The sequence below is a fragment of the Dipodomys merriami genome, unplaced genomic scaffold (assembly GCF_024711535.1).
Source record: "Dipodomys merriami isolate MVZ:Mamm:240054 unplaced genomic scaffold, mDipMer1.0.p SCAF_6, whole genome shotgun sequence".
NCBI classification, from domain to species: domain Eukaryota; kingdom Metazoa; phylum Chordata; class Mammalia; order Rodentia; family Heteromyidae; genus Dipodomys; species Dipodomys merriami.
Window position 1 is genome coordinate 54,593,762 of NW_027206179.1, and position 24,382 is coordinate 54,618,143.

General features: G+C 44.0%; 1 protein-coding gene across 1 annotated transcript in view; it reads left to right on the forward strand.

Moving 5' to 3' along the window:
• Positions 1-499: 499 nt before the first annotated feature.
• Foxo1 (forkhead box O1) overlaps positions 500-24,382 on the forward strand; it is a 93,302-nt gene continuing 69,419 nt past the window's right edge. The window contains exon 1 of the mRNA XM_070002908.1: positions 500-1,555. Within this exon, the coding sequence (XP_069859009.1) occupies positions 932-1,555 (624 nt within the window). The 5' untranslated portion in view covers positions 500-931. The remainder of the gene's footprint in view (positions 1,556-24,382) is intronic.

Consider the following 24,382-nt stretch of genomic DNA (forward strand, 5'->3'; position numbering starts at 1 on the left):
CGAGGCCCACACCGCGCCCCGGGAGCGCACGGCGCGGGGCTCCTCCCGCCCCGTCCAGGCTCGGGGCAAAGCAGGCGGCACATTCGCCTTCCGTTCCCCTCGGTCTCGGCAAGTATTCGGGCTTTGCTCCTCTGTAGTAAACAAAAAGTGTGGCCGCTGCCTCCTCCACGCTGGTTTGCCTCCTAGCAATCCAAACACTGAGAGGGCGAGAGACTCACAGAAACACTCGAGAATCACCAGGAAAGAATAAGCGATCAGAAAAAAAAAAGTGTGCGTGCAGAAGAGACAAAAAAAAAAAGAGAAAAACACCCCACTACCCCCCCCCCACCAAGTCACTGCCGCCTCCCGGAGGAAAACCAGCCCCCGCCCAAGTCAGCGCTTATTGGCTATCTGGGCAGCGGTACCAAGCGCCTATTGGTGAACGTCAATGTCAGTCCGGGGCGGGCCGGCGCGCGCGCGTCGCCGCGGGTGTGTGGGGGGGCAGGGGGGCAGCAGATCCCGTAAGTCGGGGCCGCGTAGTTGTTGCAGCCGCCGCCGCCGCCACATTCAACAGGCAGCTGCGCTGCGATCGCGCGGCCGCTGAGCCCCGAGCGGCCGGCGCCATCCGTCCGTCCTTCTACCCGCAGGTTCCTGTCAGCCCGAACGCCGCGCCCGCGCTGCCGGGCTCCGCGGCTCCGGCCTGCCGTCCAGTCGGCGCAGCGAACCCGGAGGTTCGTGGATGTTGATGGAGCCGCGAAGTTAAGTTCTGGGCTCGTCCTTCCACTCCGCCGAGCCTGCTGCTGCTGACCTGCGTCCGCTCGCGGCACCCGTCTGGGCTCCCTTCCAAATCTCGGACCGCCTCAGCCACCCCTTCCCCTCCACCCATCTCTTTTCGGGCTGCTGCGCCCCCGTCTTGGCTCTCCGGCGGCTGGGGGGAGGGGCGGGGGTCACCATGGCCGAAGCGCCCCAGGTGGTGGAGATCGACCCGGACTTCGAGCCGCTGTCCCGGCCGCGCTCGTGCACCTGGCCGCTGCCCAGGCCGGAGTTTAGCCAGTCCAACTCGGCCACCTCCAGTCCGGCGCCGTCGGGCGGGGCGGCCGCCAACCCCGACGCCCCAGCGGGCTTGCCGTCGGCTTCCGCGGCCGCTGTCAGCCCCGACTTCATGAGCAACCTGAGCTTGCTGGAGGAGAGCGAGGACTTCCCGCAGGCGCCCGGCTCCGTGGCGGCGGCGGTGGCCGCGGCCGCCGCTGTCGCCAGCGGGGGCTTGTGCGGGGACTTCCAGGGACCGGAGGCGGGCTGCCTGCACTCGGCGCCGCCACAGCCCCCACTGCCCGGGCCGCTGCCTCAGCACCCGCCCGTGCCACCCGCCGCCGGGCCACTCGCGGGACAGCCGCGCAAGAGCAGTTCGTCCCGCCGCAACGCGTGGGGGAACCTGTCCTACGCCGACCTCATCACCAAGGCCATCGAGAGCTCGGCCGAGAAGAGACTCACGCTGTCGCAGATCTACGAGTGGATGGTCAAGAGCGTGCCCTATTTCAAGGATAAGGGCGACAGCAACAGTTCGGCGGGCTGGAAGGTGAGTGGCCCCGGGGACGCGCGGTGGGGCGGGCGAGGGGCGGCTGTGCAGGTGTGTCCCGCCTGGCCGTGCAAGGCCAGGGAGCAGCGTCTGCGGGGACAGCGGCGTGAAGTGGCCGGAGTGCGGGACGTGCCCGGATTAGGCGGGACACTGGACTAGGGGTGTGTGTGTGTGTGTGTGTGTGTGTGTGTGTGTGTGTGTGTGTGTGTGTGTGTGTGTGTGTGTGTGTGTACGCACGCGCGCGCGCGTAGAGGAGTTCAAGGGGGACTGGGAAAAGGACTTGTTTGGCAACGAAGGCACCAACAAAGTTAGCCAAGAAGTGGACGTTAGCGCGGACAGCAAAGTTTCCCAGTTAAAAAAAGAAAAGGAAAGAAAATAGCGGGGTTCACTCGGAGAGGGTGCCCTTTCCCTCCCGGACCAACGAAGGGGCCGAGGAGGGGCGACTCTCACCCCCCACCCCGCTCCCTGCGGCGCGCGTTCCTCCCCAGCCGGAGCGCGGAGCCGTTTCCGCTGCGCCAGGTACCCGAGGGCGCAACGAGGGGCCTCCGAGGCTCCGAGGCCCTCCACCTGTGGGGAGGGACAGGCCGGTGTCACGGCTTGGGGACGGTCTGGGCCGGCTGGTTCTGGAGGCTGGCGCACAGTTTGCTTTGTTTTGTCCCCCCCCCCCCCCCAGTGGCCCCGAGTACCGGGGCCGGGCGTGCCAAGCTCGGGGTGAGTTTCTCCGACACGTGCGGAAAGGGTGGCCACAACCTGCGTAAAGCCGGTGCCTGGCCGAACTGGGCGACCGAAAGTTCAAGTGTGACCCTCGGCAGGGGCGGGAGCTGGCGGCGGGGAGGGAGGGGCGAGGGCGCAGGAAGCGGGTGCCTTTAAAGGGCCAGCACTTCTGCACTCCGGGAAGCACCCCCCACTTGGGCTTGCCTTTGGCACGAGGCTTGTAATTACAAAGCCAGAGACTGCTGGAGGGGGGGGTGATCAGGGGTTGAGATGTGTGTGTGTGTGTGTGTGTGTGTGTGCGTGCGTGTGTGTGCGCGCGCTTTCTGTTTGCTTTGCCAACTTGGTGTTATTGAGCGTGGAGGTGCAGATGAGGGACAGAGCAGGGACCTTTGAGACTATTTTGGGGAAGTGGAAGTGGAGGAACGCATCTAGGGACCCTGCGCGGGTGTGTGTGTGTGTGTGTGTGTGTGTGTGTGTGTGTGTGTGTGTGTGTGTGTGTAGGTGGGGGGGGCTCCAGCCTCGAAAGATGATAGATCCGGAGATGGGATGTCTCGCCCCTCTTCCCCCACTTCTTTTTAAGCAAAGTTAGGAGACACTTTTCAGTGTGACCGCGGGCGGGGCGGGGGGGGGCGGTTGTCTGTCGCTACCCTGGCGGGACTGTTTGGAAGTCCTTAGGAGGAGGCACTAACTGGGAGGTTGGCCGGTGGTGGGGTCCTCCCTTTGTGCGTCCGGCCAAAACTGACAGTTTCTCTGGCACCGTCCCAGACTCTGGTGGGAAGAACACCTTTTCTCTCCTCTGCTCACTCTGCCCATCTTGATGGGACAGCGTGGCTGCGCAGTGGTTACACCGAAGTTGGTTTACTTACACTGTCATCACTGTGGTTAATGTGTCAAAAAAGGTCAAGTTACTCACCTCGTTTGGAAGTTCCTGGAGAAGGAGCCAAGAGTTATTGTATTTTTTCCCCCCCGAAGGGTCTCAAAGTATCACTTAGGAGCTCATTAGTAGGCTTTACCTGTAATTTTACCAAGTGTTTCCAAATGGTAAAGTGACTTCCTCGCTCAGCTCCACCTGTTAAATATTCCAAGTCACAGAACTAGGATGGTGTGACATATGTACTTAACATTTGAGCGTAAGTACTTGACAGTGACTAGCTCATCACTCAATCCTGCAAATACATTTGCTGTTTAAAAAAAAAAAAGAAAACACAACACAACTTTTTTTTTTGGTCTTCAAGATGCAGCGTGTACACTCACACCATTCTTCTAAGTCCTTGGAAATGAACCTACTTCGGCATGCTGGAGTGCTTTATTTTAAAGATAAAGACAATGTTTGGGGGTTATTTTTAGTTTTGCTTCTCAGATGGTATTATCTACGTATTTTTCTTAAACTGGAAATGATTTTTTTTTAGAAAACATCTATAAAGTCATATTATTAGGTCCTTGCACTGATTTTTTAAAAGTGAAAATATAATTTTATTTATTTAAGATTTTGCGTAAGAGAGCCCCGAGAGCTCTGTAAATTGTTTTTTTTTTTTTTTTTTTTTTTTTGGGTCCGGTCGTGGGGCCTGAACTCTGGGCCTGGGCGCTGTCCCTCAGCTCTTCAGCTCAAGGCTAGCGCTCTACCACTATGAGCCACAGCGCCACTTCCGGCTTTTTTCTTTTTGCTTATGTGGTGCTGAGGAATCGAACCCAGGGCCTCGAGCATGCAAGGCAAGCGCTCTACCACTGAGCCACCTTCCCAGCCCAGCTCTGTAAATTGTTAAGTTAGGACTGTGTCAGGAATTAGAGGCCCAGCCCCAGCTCCCCAAAGCCCTGAAGCCCTTCCTTACTGAGGCTTTGGGAGGGAAGAGGCTGCCTTTGTCAAATGAGTTGGTGTTTCAGATGTGATGAAAGTCAGTTGGTTAGAGTACAGCAAGTAAGTTTTCAGTTTGACTAAAAGGATATTTTAAGAAGAAACAACCTGAACCATTCTAACTAGTCTCCTGGTTAGAGCTTTCATAAGAATGAGTTACTTGTTAAAACCAAGTTTCACTCTCAGTTCAGATGGGTTCTCTCTACCTTGAACATTCATAAATGGGATAAATTTTTACTGTGACTTTTAACTAAAAAAATCAAGTTCTAAAATGCGATTCAATCCAAACTTAACTGTTTTAAGAATTGAGAGAGAGAGAGAGAGAGGCTGCTTTGGAACAGTATATTACCTGTGATTTAGTACAGGGAATTCGACTGAATCTTTACAATTAAACATACTTTCTTGTGCTCAACTTCCCGAGGACTGCCTGAGTGTTTATTTGGGAGTCATTTGCATAGGATGGAGTAGTTGGAAAGCAGTGTCTGAAAACTCTTCTAATGTAATTCCTTAATAGTTAAGCAATGAGGGATGTGTCTTCTACAATTCATGTTTGTAGGCCTGTGTTTGCACTTGTTTTAATATTGGTAGAACTATAAGTTACACACAAAGTAGAACCTCAGACTTGGAAAACCCGGGATCTTTTAAATCTAACTCGGTGTTTATAAATACTGAAACTTAATTTCCATGACCTGTTTTGTCACATGGAACACTTTCTAAAACTTGAGAAATAGTATTGTATTGTGCACTCTGATTTTTCTTTTTTAAGTTAATTGGCAGATTGGAGTTGATGCTTGCTTTTTGTTTTGGTATAATTTGGATTTGGACCATTTAGTCAAAAAGAATACCCTGATTATAATGGTTAAGACTTTTAGACTGTTTTATTATGAGGTGGTGCCAGTGTTCTTTAATTTGGAATAAAGTTGCCTTAATTTGGTCAGTACAGTGCATTTTATGTTAACAAATTCGAAGATAGTGGGCTTTTAATCTGCAGATGAATAGTTATACAGGGTTGATTTTTTTGGCAGGGGGAGTACACAATCACTTTTGGCTTAACACAGTCATGCAGAAATTCCTTTATAGGACAGAGGTATCTTTTCTACTAATAATTTGTCTCTGAAATTGCCTTAAAGACAACCATTTATATAGTCAGGTAAAAAATTCAATTCAATGTAGTATTTTGGGAAGAGAATGAAGAAAGACATTAAAGATGGGTCGGGTGGGGGTGGGGGTTATGCAGGTAAGCAAGCGTGATGTGATATTTTGTTAAATAAAGGTTGAAAGTTACCTGAGTTGCTGTGAACATGTCCTATGCTGAAACTTTTTTTCTTTTTTTGGGGGGGGGGTCCGGTCACGGGGCCTGAACTCTGGGCCTGGGTGCTGTCCCTCAGCTCTTCAGCTTAAGGCTAGCACTCTACCACTTGAGCCACAGCGCCACTTCCGGCTCTTTTTTTCTGTTTATGTGGTGCTGAGGAATCGAACCCAGGGCCTTAAGCATGCAAAGCGAGCGCCCTACCACTGAGCCACCTTCCCAGCCCATATGCCGAAACTTTTTGTTAGAAACTTTTGGTATGTGCTTGTAATCTCAGCACTCAGGGGGGTAAAGCAAGAGGATTGTGTTTGAGGCTAGCCAGTACTACATAGTAAGTTCTGTTTTATTTAAAAAGAAAAAAGAGGGCTGGGAAGGTGACTCAGTGGTAGAGTGCTTGTCTTGCATGAATGAAGCCCTGGGTTCAGTTCCTCAGTATCACATAAGCAGTGAAAGCTGGAAGTGGTGCTGTGGCTCAAGTGGTAAAGTGCTAGCCTTGAGCTGAAGAGCTGAGAAACAGAGTCTAGGCCCAGAGTTCAGGCCCTACAACTGGCAAAAAAAAAAAAAAAAAAAAAAAAGGAAAAAAAGAGGAAAGGCACTAGATGTGAATGCTTAAATATATTTTACCTACATGAGTGTGTGTGTGCGTGTATGTGTGTGCGCCTGTGCATGCGTGCGCACACACCAGCCAATACTGGGGCTTGAACTCAAGACCTTGCATTCTCCAATGGCTTTCCAGTTCACAGCTGGCACTTTATTGCTGGAGAGCCGTACCTAGTCTAGATGGACTTTTTTTTTCTGGTTAACTGGAGATGGAGTCTTGTAGATTTTTCTGCATGGCTTCACTTTGAGCAGATATTCTCCAGGCCTCAGCCTCTAGGATAGGTTGGATTACAAGTACCTAGTCTTACACCATAGCTTTGTATCAAATTTTGGCTGGGAGATGGTGGGAGGGGTAACTGTAAGCTTGTTCTCTTTTTTAAGGGAGTGGGGTGGGATTTGGTGGTGGGGGGAGGAGAAGGGTTGGTTGTAGGACTTGAATTTAGAGCCTAGGCTCTGTCCCAGAGACTCTTTGTGTGCTCAAGTCTAGCACTCTACCATTTGAGCCACAGTGCCACTTCTGGTTCTTGAGTGGTCAATTGGAGATGAGAGTCTCATGAGGTCTTTTCTGCCCAGGCTGGCTTCGAACCATGATTCTCAGATCTCAGCCTCCTGAGTAGCTAGGATTACAGCCATGAGCCACGGGCATCTGGCTTGGGTCTCCAACTAGTGCTGCTTAATACTGGAGTTACAGGTGAGCATATGACCCTTTTTCCACTTTGTTTGTGTAAGTGACAACTATTTGAATACGGAAAGGGAAGGCATTTTCATCTTCATGTAGTCAGAGTTGCCTGGGGCCTGTAAGTTGCTAGCAGACAACAATATCACAAAAAATACCTTCTATGAAGTGAGGCTGAGGGCAAAGAATACTCAGTGGTCCAAGAATGTTTGGTAGGCCACACATGTTTTTCCTGTCCTTGTGCATCTAACTTCATTTGACTCCTCAACAGCAGTTTTTTGTTTAGACTTTCTAAGAGAGCAGCTCAGTATTTGCCTGGAATTTCTTTGGGAGAGCCTGAACTATTTGCATTTTTCTGGAACACTCTGCCCTTGGAAAGTACCCAGGACACTGGCATCATGGGAATTTAGCTGGCTATCTTTCTGTAGCTTTGGGGCTTCCAGGAATCCTTTTTGAAGGCAGTGTAAACCTCATAGTGATTGGGCAGAGCAGAGTTTTCATTTGGAAGGAAGACAGGGATTTGTCCCTTTTTTTCCTACAGCTGAAGACTCAACTTGTCTTTCATAGCAACAACCTGTGGAGACTTGCCCCAACCCCCAGGACTTCCCTTAGTGCCAGATAAGTACCATTTTGTGTGTGTATATGTGTTGGCACTGGGGGGTTGAACTCAGGACCTTGTGCCTTTGACTTGACTTTTTCACTCAGTGATCGTGCTGTATCACTGAAGCACCACACCTTCACTTCCATCTTTTTGCTGGTTAATTGAGATAAGAGTCTTAGATTTGTCTGTGTACCAGGATCCTTACATCTCAGCCTTGTAAGTAGCTATACTTTCAGGAAAGAGCCACCAGCACTCAGCAGTAAATATCTTTCTTGGTGCATGCAGAGTTCTGAAGTTGGTGTTATTCCTCTAGTGTGAAGTAGAACACCAAGATGGACTTTGAAAAATGTTTATTTTGGTGTCTCTGAGCGTGAAGGCTTGTTTTCTGATGGGCAATTACCTACAAACACATTTAGGTGGGAAAGAGCTCTGCTGACAAGGACTAACAAAAATCAATTCAGTGGCCAGAAATGCTTGGCAGAAAAAAATTGTTATTTGCCTTCTAAGGAATATATGAAACATGAAGATGCACTTCTGTATATGAGTAATTTTTATGGTTCAGTCTTTTAAGAAAATACAACAATGGCATCTCCATTTACGCCAATCAGGTATGTGTAGTTTATCAGCTTTTGATTTTACAGCAGACATTGAATCTTGACTTGGAAGGCATTTTTTTCCCCTTTTAGCTAAGCTAAAAGGGGAAAAAAATGAAAATAGGAAAGCAGACTTTTTTTGGGGGTGGTGGTGATGGTGGTCAGTAACTGGAGATCAAACCCAGGATGTTGTTCTTGGTAGATAGGTGCTTTGCCACTGAGCTATAACCCGTCCCCAGGCTTTGGATATTAAGCCTAATGCAGTTGGAAAGCTAAGTCTCCAAGTGAATTTCATGTCATTTAGGCAGGTTGTACCTTAACATATTACTTACGTAATAGCTAAGTTTAGCAGTGTGTGAGCAGTGTGTGGTAGTATACTCCTATAATCTAAGCACTTGGGAGGCTGGAGCAGAAAAATAGAGGCCAGCTTTTGCTGTATAGCACAATTCTGTTTCAAAAAAAAGTGTGTGTGTATGTGTATAGAGTGGGGTGCAAATTTTTATGTGTTCTTTATTTCAGTACATCTTCATTATAAGGAAGAAGAATTCAGTGAATACCATGCCTGAGATTAGTTTCTGTAGCCCCAGTTCAGTCTTGGTTCTGGTGACTGCTAAAGTGGCCCTGTGGTCAGTAATCACTAGGTCTGGAGGGAGGTGAGGATTGGGGGTGGGGAGTGGAGAATGGGAAATGAGTCTCAGCTTTCCCTTTTGGCACCTTTGAGACATCTTTTCTCATCTTGGACCTGCTGTCCTTCCCTTTTTCAGTCTGCCTATTCATTTATTTTTCCTTGGCTTGTTTTCAGTTGTAAGCATATCTCTGGGTTAATTGTAGATTGTTGTTCTCTGGTTTTATTCTGCCTCCTTTACTACCTTGTGTCTTCTGTTAGTAGAAGGGCACCTGGGCCTCAGATAAGACATGTTTAAATCTAAACATACTGTAATCCCCCTTACTTCAGATAAGGTTCCCATCCTCAGTCCCCAGTTGAGTCAAAGGTCTGGTTAGTCCCTGCCCTAGTTTTCGCCCCTGGTTTTCACTTCTAGCACTTAGTTTGTTACTGTCCCTGAGTTTGTTAATTCTACCTTCTCAGGGTTTCTTGAGACTTCCTAGCCCTTAGTTGGGAATTCCCTAGCCCTTAGCCATTCCCCTAGGCTAACGTATATATTTCAGGCATAGACCCTACTATCCTCAGAATTTGGGTCATCTCGTTTCCCCTACTGGAAATTGTGTACATTTTCTTTGGTCTGCAAGGTCAAATTAGTTCTTCAAGTTCTAAACTTGGCTGTCTTGCTCAGAGGCATTTTTTTTTTCTTCTCTGAGAGATGCCTGGTAGTCTCTAACTTCACACTGATGTATATTATAATTTAGCCGTAACATGTTTGTTTTGGCTTCTTATAAATATATGGTTAGGAAAAAAATTGTCCTTGAAAACTGGGTCTTTCTTGTCCCTCTCCCTCCCTTTTTACCCTTTTCCTTCCCTTCCTCCCATTACCCATCTCTTTTTTTTGGGGGGGGGGTCCAGTCGTGGGGCCTGTATTCTGGTCCTGGGCGCTGTCCCTCAGCTCTTCAGCTCAAGGCTAGAGCTCTATCACTTGAGCCACAGCACCACTTCCGGCTTTTTTCTTTTTGCTTATGTGGTGCTGAGGAATCGAACCCAGGGCCTCATGCATGCAAGGCAAGTGCTCTACCACTGAGCCACCTTCCCAGCCCCACCCATCTCTTTTGATCTCTGTCTTTTTTTCAGTCTTTGCTAGGTAGACGAAACTATATGACCTCAAACTTGTGATACTTCTGTCTTAGCCTCCCAAATGCTGGAATTTTAGGTATTCATCATCCCGCTTGGTTTATATTTTCTTCCTATATATTAAGAATTATCAGAATCTTTGCCATATGAAGTTAGTTTTAAGTAGTATTGTAAGCAAAGACCAGTAATGATTTAATTTCAATAGTTGATCAAAGTATCCTTTTCTCATTTATTTGTTAAGTGGTTATTATGAACAGAGTGTACTTGTTGCTTTTGAATGATTTAAAACCATGACTCCAGTGTAGATCTAGTAGGGAAAACAGATGAGAAATACCAAACAAAACAAAACAAAGCCCCCCATAAAGAACCACAAAAAACTGTGATACACAGCAGAAAGGATTAAGTATCTTAGAGAAGGATAAAGTTCTGTGTTGGTCATTGAACTGGGCCTTAAAAGGAGAAAAATCCCCCCTCCCCACCCCATGCAAAAGTTCAACCTTTTGGCAGCATTGAAATAATTTTACATTGAGTATCCAAATACCTAGTGGTTTCATAAGTTCTGTCATGTTTCTGAATTCGCACTTGAACTTCTTTTCATCAGTTTGTCTCATGTGGGCACTAAAGTTTGGCATTCAGGCATGAAAATAGGGGAAACATCTATTTCTCTGAGTGGTGGGTGTGTAGATTTCACACTAAGGCTGACAGAAGGATTTTTGTTGTCATTTGAGCTACCACTATACATGTAGCACATTGTTACAGATGAATATTGTATAATATTGCTATAGACCATGTTTTTCTATCAGATTATATCTTTGCTTTTATAATTTGAGGAATTGTTGGAATTGGGTTGCAATTTCAGTTTTTCAAATTAAACCCTATTCCTTTGATTTGTGATTCTGGGGACCAAATCCAGAACGAAGCAAGTACTCCAGTATTTTTATTTTTTTTGGTCGGTTGTGAGATTTGAACTCTGGTGGGCCTGGGCGCCTGTCCCTCAGCTCTTCAGCTCAAGGCGAGCGCTCTACCACTTGAGCCACAACACCACTTCTGCAAGTACTCCACTGTTGAGCTACATCTTTGGCTCTAAACCTAACTGCATAGATTTATGGTCCTGTATAAATACAGAGATCCATGGAAAGGACTTCAGTGTAAGTTAGTATGGTTCATTTGATTTTTGTTTTGTGCCAGTCCTGGGGCTTTTGTACTCAAGGCTAGTGCTCACCCACCTGAGCCACAGTTCCATGAATGGCTTTTTTGGTGCTTAATTGGAGAAAGAGTCTCATGAACTTTCCTGCCCAGGCTGACTTGGAACCTTGATAATTCTCAGATTTTAGCTTTCTGAGTAGCTAGGATTATAGGTGTGAGCCTCCATGCCTAGCTGATTTTGTGTGTGTGTGTGTGTGTGTGTGTGTGTGTGTGTGTGTGTGTGTGTACACGTGCATGGGTGCTAATATGTGGACTTGAACTCAGGGCTTAGGTTCTGTCCTTTATCTTTTTCCATTCAAAGGCTGGTGCTCTACCACTTGAGCCACAGCTCTAACTTCTAGCTTTTTGGTGATTAATTGGAGGAAAGAGTCTTATAGCCTTTCCTATGGGGATTGGCTTTGAACCCTGATTTTCAAATCTCATTACGCCTCCTGAATAGCTAGGATTCCAGATGTAAATAAGTGCACCCTACAGTGCATTTGATTTTTTAAAAAGTGACATGCAGAATTTGATGATGCATGGAGTGAATCTGTGATTGACAATATGAATAATTGGCCCTTGTAAAGAATTAGCTTTTTGCTTGATGAATTCTCTGAAACACTTTCCTATCAGAAAGCCTGATAGCAGAGTGATTTAAAGCAAGCAAGCAATCTGAATTGAAGTTAGCAACCTAAAATATACTTAGTAAATTAGGGTGAAGATATGTTGGATTAAAAAAATGTTTCAAGAGCTGGGAAGATGAGTCAGTGGTAGAGTGCCTGCCTTGCATGCATGAGGCCCTGGGTTCGATTCCTTAGTACCACATAAGTTAAAAAGATGGAAGTGGCGCTGTGGCTCAGGTGGTAGAATGGTAGCCTTGAGGTGAAGAGCTGAGGGACAGCTAATACTGAATGAAGTAAATGGTATGCATCTTTGATGGTTTTCTGATTGTCTGTATCTTTTTCCACCAACTCATTCAAGTTCAATAATGAAGATTATAATGAGATGTTTTAGTGATTCCAGAGGCTATTAAATTTGGTTAGGCCAAATCATGAATTGATACCTGCTAGCCAGACTGTGTATTTGAAATGCTTGCAATATGTCTGACTAGCTATGGTAAACGAAAGGATTTGTGCAATAGGAGCTTTTTTTTTTTTTTTTTTTTTATGGCCTAGCAATAGGCTTAAATAAGGATTTATTAAAAGTTACCAGCTTGGCTAGTCATGCTAGTTGTAATCCCAGCTACAAGAGAGGCTGAGATATGAAGGCTTCTGTTTTAGGCCAGGCTGGACAAAACATTAAAATAGCAAGACCCCTGTCTTAACTGTAGAGCACCAAGAGGCAGCCCATGGACAGGGGTGACAGGGCCCCAGACTGTTGCCCTAAGTGCTCATGTCTCTGGCTCCCAGCACTTAACCATCAGGCTGGCTGTGGCTGTGGTGGTGTGCTCTGTAATCTAGATGATGTAATCTAGAGTAAATAAATTAGGAATGATTAGAATTAGCTACTGAGAGACCACAAGTGGAAGGATTGTAGTACCAGGTTGGTCCTTGGCAAAAGTGCAAGACCCTATCTGAGAAATAAAGCTTAAGAGATCTGGGAGTGTGACTCAATTGGGAAGACCACGGTATCCAGTGGAAGACTGCCACTAGTCCTGCCAGAAAGAAAGACGTTCAGCTCTAGTGAAAATGAGTGCTGAAGGCTATTTTACTGGCATAATTATACCTGTAGTAGCAAATATTATTTGATTTGAAAAATGTCCTGCTGGGAGTGGGAGACTTACTAGACTGCAATGCCCAACTACTGTGAAGTTTTATTAGATGTGTGTGCTACCCTTCACATGGAGAAAATAACTTTCAGAAAACCCCAGACATCACACATGCGTAAGTGTTAATGATGCCAGGCTAATAAATCAGCTAAGAAACAATAGGTTATTAGACAACTTAGTTTTTTAAAAGATAATAGTATTACTAGATCTGGTGAAGTTCAAACATGTCCCATTTGTTTTTTTGTTTTGTTTTTTTCCATTCTGCAAGTGGAGAGACACGATACAAAACATCATCTTTTACCTTGTGTTTCATCTTGGTTCTGATTGGGAGGGAAAAGTATAGGATCTTACTTCCTCAGGGAGGAGAGATGGAAGTGAATTTGCAGATCTTTGGGGATTCAAATATCCCTGTCACTTCTGACTTTGTCAGGTAGGTTCTTCCCTGGGTTCAGAGGAGAGTGCTATCTCTGGTGTTGGGTCTCATGACCTCCTTGCAGACCCCTTCATTTGTAAACTGCTATTGTCTCCAGCAGTCTATCCAGAGTAATTGTATAGATTTGTTTTGTTTTTTGTTTTTTTGCCAGTCTGGGGCTTGAACTCAGGGCCTGGGCACTGTCCCTGAGCTTCTCTTTTGCTCAAGGCTAGCGCTCTACCATTTGAGCCACAAGTACCACTTCTTGCTTTTTCTGTATATGTGGTTCTGAGAAGTAGAACCCAGGGCTTCATGCATGGGAGGCAAGCAGTGTACCACCAAGCCACATTCCCAGCCCATGTATAGATCTTTGAGATCTAAAAAGCTCTCAGCTTAGCGCTGGTGGCTTTTATCTGTAATCCTAGCTACTCAGGAAGATGAGATCTGAGGATTATGGTTCAGAGTCAGCCTGGGAGGAAAATCCAGGAGACTCTTATCCATGATTAACCACCAGAAAAGCCAGAAGTAATTCTGTACAGTGGCTGAAAGTGGTAGAGCGCTAGCCTTGAGTGGAAAAGTTCTCAGGGATAGCATCCAGGCCCTGAGTTCAAGCCCCTTGGCTGATCATAAAAGAAAATCTCCTTTTCTGCCTTGATGTTTTAATTACAGTGTCATTCTTGGTGTGACTTAACTTACAGTTCCTGTCATTAGGGTGACACACCCTGTGATCTTCACTTCCCTGGAGATGTTGCCATGTGATCACAGTGAAGCTGAGCAGAGGGTAGGAGGAGAGGGGTAGGTAGCCTGTTTCTCCTTGTGTTCTCTTTTCTTTAATGAAAGACATAATGGCTCAGGAGGTTTTTCTCAGTTGCTGTTCCTCACCAATCTGGAAAATACGTTGGTCATGCTTTTGTGACTTTTATTATACTAGAAATTTGATAAGCATCTTTTTTTTTTTTTTTGGTCAGTGTGAGGCTTGAACTCAGGGCCTGGGCACTCAGTCCCTGTATTTTTTTTAATTAAAAGAATTTTAAATTGATCTTTTTTAACCTTAAGTGTAGGATTGCATAAACAACAGTAATAGATACATACATTGTTGCAATAATTCTGTGTGTGAGAAGTGGTGTGGATTCCTAACTTGCTGTGGGCATTGTTTGCAGGATTGTCAGTTTGTCACAGTGGTAGGGGTTTAGTGTCAGTTTCATTTGTCCCTGGTGGGGTAGCAGGAGGGGGAAGAAAAGGGAAGAGGTTGAGGGGAGGATCTGGCAGAATTAGTAGATTATTAAAATGGCCCATCTCTAAACCTATGGGAAAGTTTTCTCTTAGGGTGGGTGGCTATGCAGGCTATCATTAGATTTACATACAGTCAATGGGGAAGCTTCCTGAGGACTATTTTGCTGGGAGGTGTTTCTGTAATCTGTGTGACTGAATTACTTGCTCTTTAACCTTTTAGAATTTTATTTTCTCTTTAGTAGCCATTATTCTGCTGCTGTTATAATTATTGTTATTTTATGTACTTTTTTAAAAAACATCTAAATTTTTTTAATGTGAAAATACTGTACAGAGGGGTTACAATTACATGGGCAAGATAATGAGTACATTTCTTATCAAGCATTGTAGCCTCCTCCTTTGTTTCCCCTTCCCATCCCTTCCCATCCTTCCCCCACCCCCCTACCCAGCCTCCTCCCCCCCTATCCTCCTCCCCCCCACCAAAGTTGTAAAGTTCGTTTTCTACATAACGATTTGTACATCTCATTGTTGCAATGGGTTCACCTGTATCCCTATTTAAAGGATTTGTTTTTCCCTTCCCCTCCACAAATTATACCAACATCAAATACAGTGAAAGCAGGGGTTATACTGTGGGGGAGGGACATACAAAGCAACAAAGAAATAATCTTATAAATAAATGTGTTAGAAACAATCGCAAGAAAGAAAAAAAAACATTTGAATACATATCTTAGGGTTCATTTCCCTAACATCACCTTGTCTGACCTTTTCTGCTTGACTCAGACATATACTAGATATTGCAAATAAGGGAAACCATGGGACCTGTGTTTCTTTGGGCCTGGCTTACTTCACTTAATATATAGTACTTATTTTTTTTAACCATTCCTGGGGCTTGAATTCTGGCGTGCTGTCCTTGAGCTTTTTTTTGTACAAGGTGCTCTACTACTTGAGCCATAGTACCACTTTTTTTTTTGAGTAGTTTATTGGAGATAAGAGTCTCAGAGTTTCCTGACTTCAAACTGCGATCCTTAGATCTCAGCTTCCTGAGTAGCTAGGATTACAGGCATGAGCCACCAGTGCCTGGCTGTTGTTATTATTTATTTAGTTAGTTGTGGCCTTGAACTCTGGGCCTAGGTGCTGTCTCTCAGTTCTTCAGCTCAAGGCTAGCACTCTACCACTTGAGCCACAACTTCACTTTTGATTTTCTGGTGTTTATTGGAGATAAGAGTCTCATAGACTTTCCTGCCTGGGCTGGTTTTGAACCGCTGTCTTCAGATCTCAGCCTCCTGAGTAGCCAGGATTACAGGCATGAGCCACCAGCGCTCGGCTGTTATTAATATTAGTTTCGTGAGTCAGGTTATGAGTACTATACTACTTGGTCACTGTCATCTCATCCTTTGTTCTCTCCATCATTAAGATGTTTTATACACATTGGATTTATATACTCTAGTCTGTGACCTGTGTTTTTGTGTATTTCCTTGAATAGGTGAGGTTAGTGATATAGAATGAATTCTAGAGGTTCTATATTGATATTTATTTTATGAATTTGTGTTGCTGTGAAGGCTTTGAGTATACCCTGACTTGTTTGATATCTTGATGTTTTGGATGTTAATAAAATGGTTTATTGCTTTTTTTCCTCCTCTCTCCTGAAGTAATTGGTAGAGTTGAAATTCCTGTGAGTAGGCATGTTTTGCTGTGATTGGCATTTTTGGTTTTGGTTTGTAATTGATACAGTCCAGCTGTGGCCACCCTGTTCTGTCTGTCACAAGTCCTTCTGTATAGCACTCGATTCCAGTAATCCTGGGAAGCTTCTTTAAAGTGTTTTTTATGTGTCAAAATGCCAGTTTGACATCTTTGGTATGAGAACACATTTGAAAAAAAACCCAAAAATTTATTCAGATAAAAATGGAAAAATCAGGGGCTGGGAAGGTGGCTCAGTGGTAGAGTGCTTGCCTTGCATGCATGAGGCCCTGGGTTCAATTCCTCAGTACCACATAAGCAAAAAGAAAAAAGCTGGAAGTGGCTCTGTGGCTCAAGTGGTAGAGCGCTAGCCTTGAGCTGAAGAGCTGAGGGACAGCGCCCAGGCCCAGAGTTCAGGCCCCACAACTGGACCCAAAAAAAAAAAAAGGAAAAAGCATAACTGTCACAAGCTTCAAGAATTCCCGTGTCTGCTCTTGAGGGTTGAGAGGATGAATGGACTTTGTCTCTCCCTGTGGGAGTGGTCTCTGTTGACTGTAGTCCCTGATTTAGAGGCAGCCCACCGGGATCTCTTTAGCTGACTCAGAACTAAGTATTCTATATAAGGTAATTTGTCCAGCTTAGTAAAGTTTAGTAAGATGTTTTAAAATGTGAAAGTTTGTTCTTCCTAGAGAGGTGGTTGTGTTTTGAGTTAGAGGTAGAGGATGTGAAAGATACAAAATAAAATGGAGAGAAAATTGATAATAGATGTAGCCTATGTTTTTGCTTAAGTTTTTCTTTTTTCTCCACAGACTGTCTGAAAGTACATGTTCAAAGTCTGTTTTGAGTTCATTACTATTTGATTGCATGCTTATAAATCTCCTGTCCTGTCCTGTCTTGTCCTTTTTTGCCATCCTGGAGCTTGAACTCAGGGCCTGGGCACTGTCCCTGAGTTTCTTTTGCTCAAGGCTAGCTACAGTGCCACTTCTGGCCTTTTCTGTTTATGTGGTAGTGGGAATCAAACCAAGGGATTTATGCACACTAGGCAAGCACTCTACCACTAAGCCACATTCCCAGCCCTTAAATGACACTTTCTTTTTTTGTGTGTGTGTGTTGGTCGTGGGGCTTGAACTCTGGGCCTGGGCACAGCCCAAGGCTTGTGCTCCACCACTTGAGCCACAGCACCACTTTTCTGGTTTTCTGGTGGTTAATTGGAGATAAAAGTCTTATAGACTTTTCTGCCTGGGCTGCCTTTGAACCGTTATCCTCAGATCTCAGCCTCCTGAGTAGCTAGGAATACAGGTATGAGCCACTGGTGTAAATTACATTTTCTAAAAAGAAAAACAAAATCAAAATGAATGGTTATTAGGCTTTGTGATCTCATTAAAGACTGAAGAAGATTGCTGTCATGTTGTAGTGGTCTGCAACAAGCTAGCAGCCACCTGCCCATCTGCGGACCCATGCAGGGCTCATCAAGGCCCATTGCATCCAAGCAAAATGACGTGTTCCATCATGTTTGTGATGCAGATGAACCTATGTATCCTGAGGACTGCTTAGTCTCGGTAGACCTAGAAAACTTGATTTGTACTCATTTTATTTTTCATCAAGTTAAAGCTTTTGGATTTACAGCTGTTCCTCCTGGCTATAAACATGTTAGTAGTATTTTGGTTTGGACAGAAGTCATGGGGTATGACTTTTGACATCATGCTTGGCTGTTCCTGGGAATTTGACATCCTCCAATTTGGATGGAATTCCCTTGTTTTGTTTCCTGTGATAGTGCGGTAAAATATACATTTTGGCTCTTTCAGCCAGAGGTGGAGCAAGACAGGAAGAAGTAAAATTGGAATGCATAAAGAAGGTATTAATGACTTATTTCTGCTGGGTGTGGTTCAGTTGCATATTTTTATAGAAATCTGAGACAATGAAAGTATTTCATTAGTCCAAAATACTAAAAATGTTGTAATCCTATTTCATTTGTATTACTTTTGATTTGGACTAATTTTTTTCTTGACAAGTTAAGGCATTTTGGGGTCATGGAACTGCTCTGCATTTAGGGTGCACATGGAGGTAAGAAACTGAACTTTTGCCAGTTTCACATAACAGACAGCTGAAAAGAGGGAAGTTGTACTGTTACTAACTAAAAGTTCATGTCTGAGATAGTTAGCTAAATGCAATCAGAACCATATTCAATAATTGTTCCTTTTGAATTGTAGGATTCAAATATCTAAAATATCTAAAATATCTAAAAGTTTTACAGTCCCTTAAAAATTTTTTTTTTCCACCTCGTTAAGGAAGTTTGATCTCAGGGCCTCATTGTCATTCATCTTGCTTGCTGGACTGGTAATCATTTGAGCCATACTTTCAGCCCTAAGTCTGGTTTATTATTTTGGAGGTCAAGCCTCACCACTTAGACTGGCTTCAAACCCTGATCCTGCCGATCTCAGCTTCCTGAGTAGCAAGGATTATAGGTGTAAGCTACCAGTACTTTTTTTGTTGTTCCTGGTCGTGGGGCTTGAACTCTGAGCCTGGGCACTGTCCCTGGGCTCCTTTTGCTCAAGGCTAGCACTTTGCCACTTGCAACACAGCACCACTTCTGGCTTTTTCTGTCATTAATTGGAGATGAGAGTTTCTTAAACTTTACTGCCCAGTCTGGTTTTGAACCATGATCCTCAGATTACAGCCTTCTAAGTAGCTAGGATTACAGGTCTGAGCTACTGGCATATGGATTGAATATTACTTTCATTCATTTCTCGCCTAAGGCTGATATCTAGGGTAAAGAATTTGAAAATGTAGGTCATAGGAAGCCTCTCGTTTATTTGCAGTTTGGAAGGTACAAAACCAAAAGGTATTAAAAGAGTAGCTCTCCCTTTTTTTCATTAGACATTTTATCTCCTCTTTTCTTATTCTTTTCTGGTATTTAGTTGAGTACTTTTCTCTTACAAATTAATGTAAATAAGGCAAAAGGTTCATTGCTGGTTGCCATATCCCATTGTATTTGCTGCTGCCTTTGTGTCAGTGGTCATTAAAGTTATTAATAGAATTGATCCTCTTCAGAGAGTTTTTTGCAAGTAGGAAATTCAGTGTTTGACAAGTGATCTGAGGAGTTCTTTCAAAGTGTTGGCATTGCTCCTTTCCTATTTCTTGGGTTTTGGCCCAAGGACTTTCAGATTTATTGAACTGTGAAATAACAGGTATAAAATTTAAACAAGTTTTTAAAACTTCACCTGATGTTGGAGCTCTTTTTGGCTGGCCATTTGGCAACTTTTGAGACTCAACTACCTCCATCCACAGTTAAAAAGTTTATTACTACACTGAGTCTGTGATTTCTCCTTAAATGCCCCTTCTGAATATTCCATGTCTGTTTTTCTGGACTAGGGATCTGTATTGAATTAGCTCACTTTATTTCCCCTTTAGATACATGAGGCCTGTCTCCTAAGTTTTCTCAGCTGAAGGACTTTGATTTTCAAGGACTTCTCTTCTCTTTTCTTTTTTGTGCCCTCCTCGGCTTGAACTCATGGCATGGAAGCAATGGTTAATTGGAGATAACAGTCTCACAGACTCCTGCCAGGGCTGGCTTCACACTATAATCCTGAGATCTTTGCCTCCTGAGTAGCTAGGATTACAGACATGAAATGGCATCCAGTGGGAGCTTGGTTTCTATACTAGTCATTGTCAAAATGTAGGGCCCCCAAGCTAAGACTTCTCTTAGCAGAGTGACTTACAAAGAAGGTAATGGGATTGCTAGTTTCTTGTCCGGAAGTACGAGGCTTTTGGTAGGGTTGCTTGAGAGAGCCTGTACCAACTTTTGGTTGCTGTATGACACCTTAGTGTTATACAGAGAGGTAAAAGAATACAGGCCCTTACTTTTATTCTGACAGTGTTTGGAGGATGATGACATCACTGAGCATGAAAAACTTAGAACCACTGTAAGTCCTATAAAGAGAATAAATAGCTTAGGAAAGTGAGCTAAACTGAAGCAAATCTGTGTAAATAAGGCCTTTTAAGAAAACTGCCGGCCAGGGCTGGGAAGGGCTCAGTGGTTAGGCCCTGGGTTCGATTCCTCAGCACCACATAAGCAAAAAGAAAAAAGCCGGAAGTGGCGCTGTGGCTCAAGTGGTAGAGCGCTAACCTTGAGCTGAAGAGCTGAGGGACAGTGCCCAGGCCCAGAGTTCAGGGCCAACGATCGGAACCCCCCCTTCCCCAAAACAAAACAAAACAAAACAAACCCTGCTTAGTGGCTTAGTGGTAGAGTGCTTGCCTAGCATGCCTGGAGCCCTGGGTTTGATTCCTTAGCACCATATAAACAGAAAAAGCCGGGAATGTTGATGTGGCTTAAGTGGTGGAGTGCTAACTTTGAGCAAAAGAAGCTCAGGAACAGTGCCCAAGCCCTGAGTTCAAGCCCCAAGACAGGCAAAAAAACCAAACCAAAACTGCCTTTTTGCACCTGGTAATCAAGGTGTACAGATGTAAATTTCTACCAGATCTGCATCTACTTAATCCATCCTGTCCATGACATACTTGGCTTTTGGAAGGAGGGACTCACAAACTTTCTTAGATAGTCCAAAGGTATAAGGTAAATGATCACAGCCATTTCAGTATTGTTGTGGGTGTGTGTGGTCAACATCTGTTCCCATTGGGCTAAGAGGTTTTGCTTTTCAGGGACAAATCTTGTACTTTGTCTGCCAGTGGCTGGTATAAGTGCTAAGGGTTTCTGCCTTCATATTCTGAAATTATTTTGATTTCTGGCCCAGAGAATAGGAGACCTTAGCTCAGAGATGTCTTTTATGTTAGTTAAAAGCAATAAAAATTCTCAAGGTGGTTTAATTTTTGTGCTTGAATGAGAATGGGACAATGCTGCCTCTGTGTTTGGGGTGAATAATTCCATAGACATTTTTATATGTTGGGATTACACAATCAAAGCCAGCTGTGTAATTGGGATCTCCAACACCGTCTGGAAGCAACTGAGCCTGTGGTAGTATGACCTGGTAGATATGATGGCACTGACCTGCATGCCTTTCTTTTCAGCATGAGGTTTTCTCAGCTCCAGTTGGATTTAACTCTAATGTGTTCTAGCTTCTAGTCAACCATCCTTCCATTCCCATACTCCTTTCCCCTTCTTAGTAACATTTTCCTGGCTGTGTGAAGTCCATACTCATTGCCAGTCCAGTCGGCAAAGCTCTACTGGACTTCATGAGGGTGAGTTCAGGTGGGAGAGGAAGTCTGGTACTCCTTAGTAACAGATTGTTGAATTACATGAGTTTCAACCTCTTGTCTCAGTGATAACTGGTAGGTGCTAGCTAGCTCACCCTGGGAGGAAGTCTTTAGAATACTAGTGTTATTCTAAAAATCCATATTAGGGTTCATAGCTTTAGAATGATCAGATTTCTCCTTCGAATTCCATGTTTTATAATGCCCCATAAGCTGTCATTTTGCAGTAACTATTAAGAGTTTCTGTTTCTAGATTTCTAGCGAGATAAGTCATACTTAGGCAAGCTGAATCTCTTGTGCTAGCTTCTTCAACTGTGAAGTGTGGGGTTAATGATACTGCTGGGAAGTACCTATAGGACAAGTTGAGGTGCCCCGAGCACTGAGCTGTATACTTTTGCCATAGTATACATTTTACCATTAGCCAAAATACCTGGGCTGGAAATCCAGAGGGCCTGAGAGTCGAAGATTTTCATTTTTTTAATTCACTGGCCCCATGATCATGTAGGGTTAAAAAAAATAAAAACAGAACCACAAAGAATTAAAATATATCTTTTGTAGTTCAGTAGCACGTTTGGTAAGAGCACTCTTGGAAACTTGTTATTTTATGTTTTGGAAGAACTCCTGGAATGGGAAATATATGGTAGTGTAAAAAAAAACAGAACATAAGATTGCATGTAAAATGAGTTATGGTGGCAAGTGCCTTTGGCTCCTCTGCTGGGGGTGTGAGGACCAAAGCGAAGGGTGCTTGAACCAGGAGTGTATAAACAGGTTCCAATTGTGTGGTGTCTTAACTCTATGTAATTAACTATATGTGGGAGAAAGGTAACTATGTGGGAGAAAATAAATCCAAATGTTAGTACTGTGTTATATTTAGATTATAGAAGTGTGATTTATTCTTTCTTTATAACTTTCCTTATTTGACACTTTTTTGGTTTTTATTTATATGGAACAGTATTATTCCAATTTTAGTATATGTGCCCTGAACATTTTTTGTTGTTGTTGGTGGTGGTGGTGGGTGTGGGGCTTGAACTCTGGGCCTGGGTGCTGTCCCTGAGCTCCTCACCTCAAGGCTAGTGCTCTACCACTTGAGCCACAGCACCACTTCCCTTTTTTTGAACTGTTTATTGGAGATAAGAGTCTTATGGGGTTTCCTGCGTTGGCTGGCTTTGAACCGTGATCCTCAGATCTCAGCCTCCTGAGTAGCTGGGATTACAGGCAGGAGCCTCCAGTGCCCGCCAGCACTTTTTTTTTTTTTTTTTAAAGCCAGGGATTTACATAGTAGCCCAGGCAGGCCTTGAATTGAGAATTTCTTGTACCACTATTTCTGGCTGTGTTTTGTGTTTTAACCATCAAATATTTTTTTAAATACATGCATTTGAGATTTTCAAAATGAAAATGGAAACATGTTTTGAGGGAGAGGGCAAAGGAGGGGGGCACATGAATGGAGGGAGGAAAGATGAGAAGTATAAAATAGGTTAAAAAGGTTTTCAAAATTAAAATTCACTTTGTGGCCAGGTTTGGTGGAAATAACCCCAGCATTTGGGAGTAGAAGCAGGATATATTGAATTGGAGACCACCTGGGCTACACAGGGAGACTATCCAAACAACAACAACAACAACAACAATACAAATTGATTTTCAAGCTCTGCTACAGAGAATATTTGACTTGGCAAGTGTTGAGCTTGCATGTAAGTTGTAACTAACAGGAGAAGGGGCCTTCAGTTAGGGCTTGAGGGTCTTTTATGATTGACTAGTGAGGTAGCATGGAGCTGATTGTTTTAGTATTCCAAGGGACAAGTTTGCCAATTGCTAAGTGGTGGTAGGCATGAGAAATGCAAACCAAGAGGTGAAGCAGACTGGCCATGGCCAGAGGGCAGTTCCTCCCTGTGTCTGAACTGGGTGTGGGCTGCACTTGTATATCCCAGTCATTCTTAGGAATGTACACAAAGAATATTTATAGGATTTTACCTGTTTTTCATACTAGTGAAATTAAAGCCAAAAGGAGAGCTAGTATTTATACATTTATTTACCTAATTACTTGTGCTGTGGATTGAACCTAGGATTTTGTGGGTGCTAGGTAAGCGTTCTTAGGTACAACAAGGTGCACCTATAAGGCATTTTATGTATTATTTAATTTCACAAATATATGGGGGTAGGTTTTATTTCTGTCTTTAGTTTGGAGGTGAGGAAACTGAAACAAAGTTAAACAGTTTGTGCAGAGGCCAAGCAGTAAGTATTGTAACTGAGGTGACAGATTTTTTTAACCTCCTTTTTTTTGGTGCTGGTTCTGAGGCTTGAACTTGGGGCCTGCATGCTGTCCCTGAGATTCTCTGCTTCCCCAGCTCAGGACTAGTGCTGTACTGCTTGAGTCACAGTTCTACCTCTGACTTTGTGGTGTTGGTCATCAGGGGCTTATGGATTTTTCTGCCCAGGGTGGCTTTGAATCTACATCCTCAGGTCTCAGCCTCCTGAGTAGCTGGGAGTACACAGGTGTGTGCTACAGATGGATTTTAAAGGTCTCTTGTCTTTTAACCACTTAGTTGCTACATCAGGGAGAAAACTCATTGATAGTATTTTGGAAGGAAAACAAAATACTTTATTTAAAAGTGGAGTTGTAAGGGAATATAAAATTAAGGATCGATATAGAGCACCTAAATAATGTACATACTGTCATTTGTAATATAGAAATTTTATGTCTTCTTTTGCTAGTTAGGATTGATTGATTGATTGATTTAGCTAAGAATCACATCCAGGGTCTAGATAGCTGATAAGCAGGTGCTGTACCACTGAGACCATAAATATAATCTCAAAGATCTCCCCACTTCTATCCCCCTCTCTCCCCTCTTCTCTCCTCTTTCCTCTCTGTTTCTCTCCCTCCCCTCCTCTCATTCCCCTTGCTTCCCTTTATTCCTGGTTTGGATTAGGGCTCTGCTTCCAAATAATGCCCAGTCTCACTTTCTTTTCCATAGTGACTTAAAAAGATCACTTCAGCTCATAGAGAGTTATTCTTTTAAATAAATGCTTCCTTTTTTTAATGCTTCCTTTTATATTCATTGTTTGTATGAAATTGTGGCATATTAGCTTTTCTTGAGCAAATGACTTCGAATGGATTACATAGGATTTATGCCAGTTAGCTTCAGATCTTGTAGAGGGTTGTTGTTACTTGCTTTAGTTAAAGTAGTAGACTTTCTGCTTATTTCTTTTGCAGAAGTCCTGTAACGCTTAGAATCTTAGGTATTGTCACTGAATCCATGCCAACTTGTG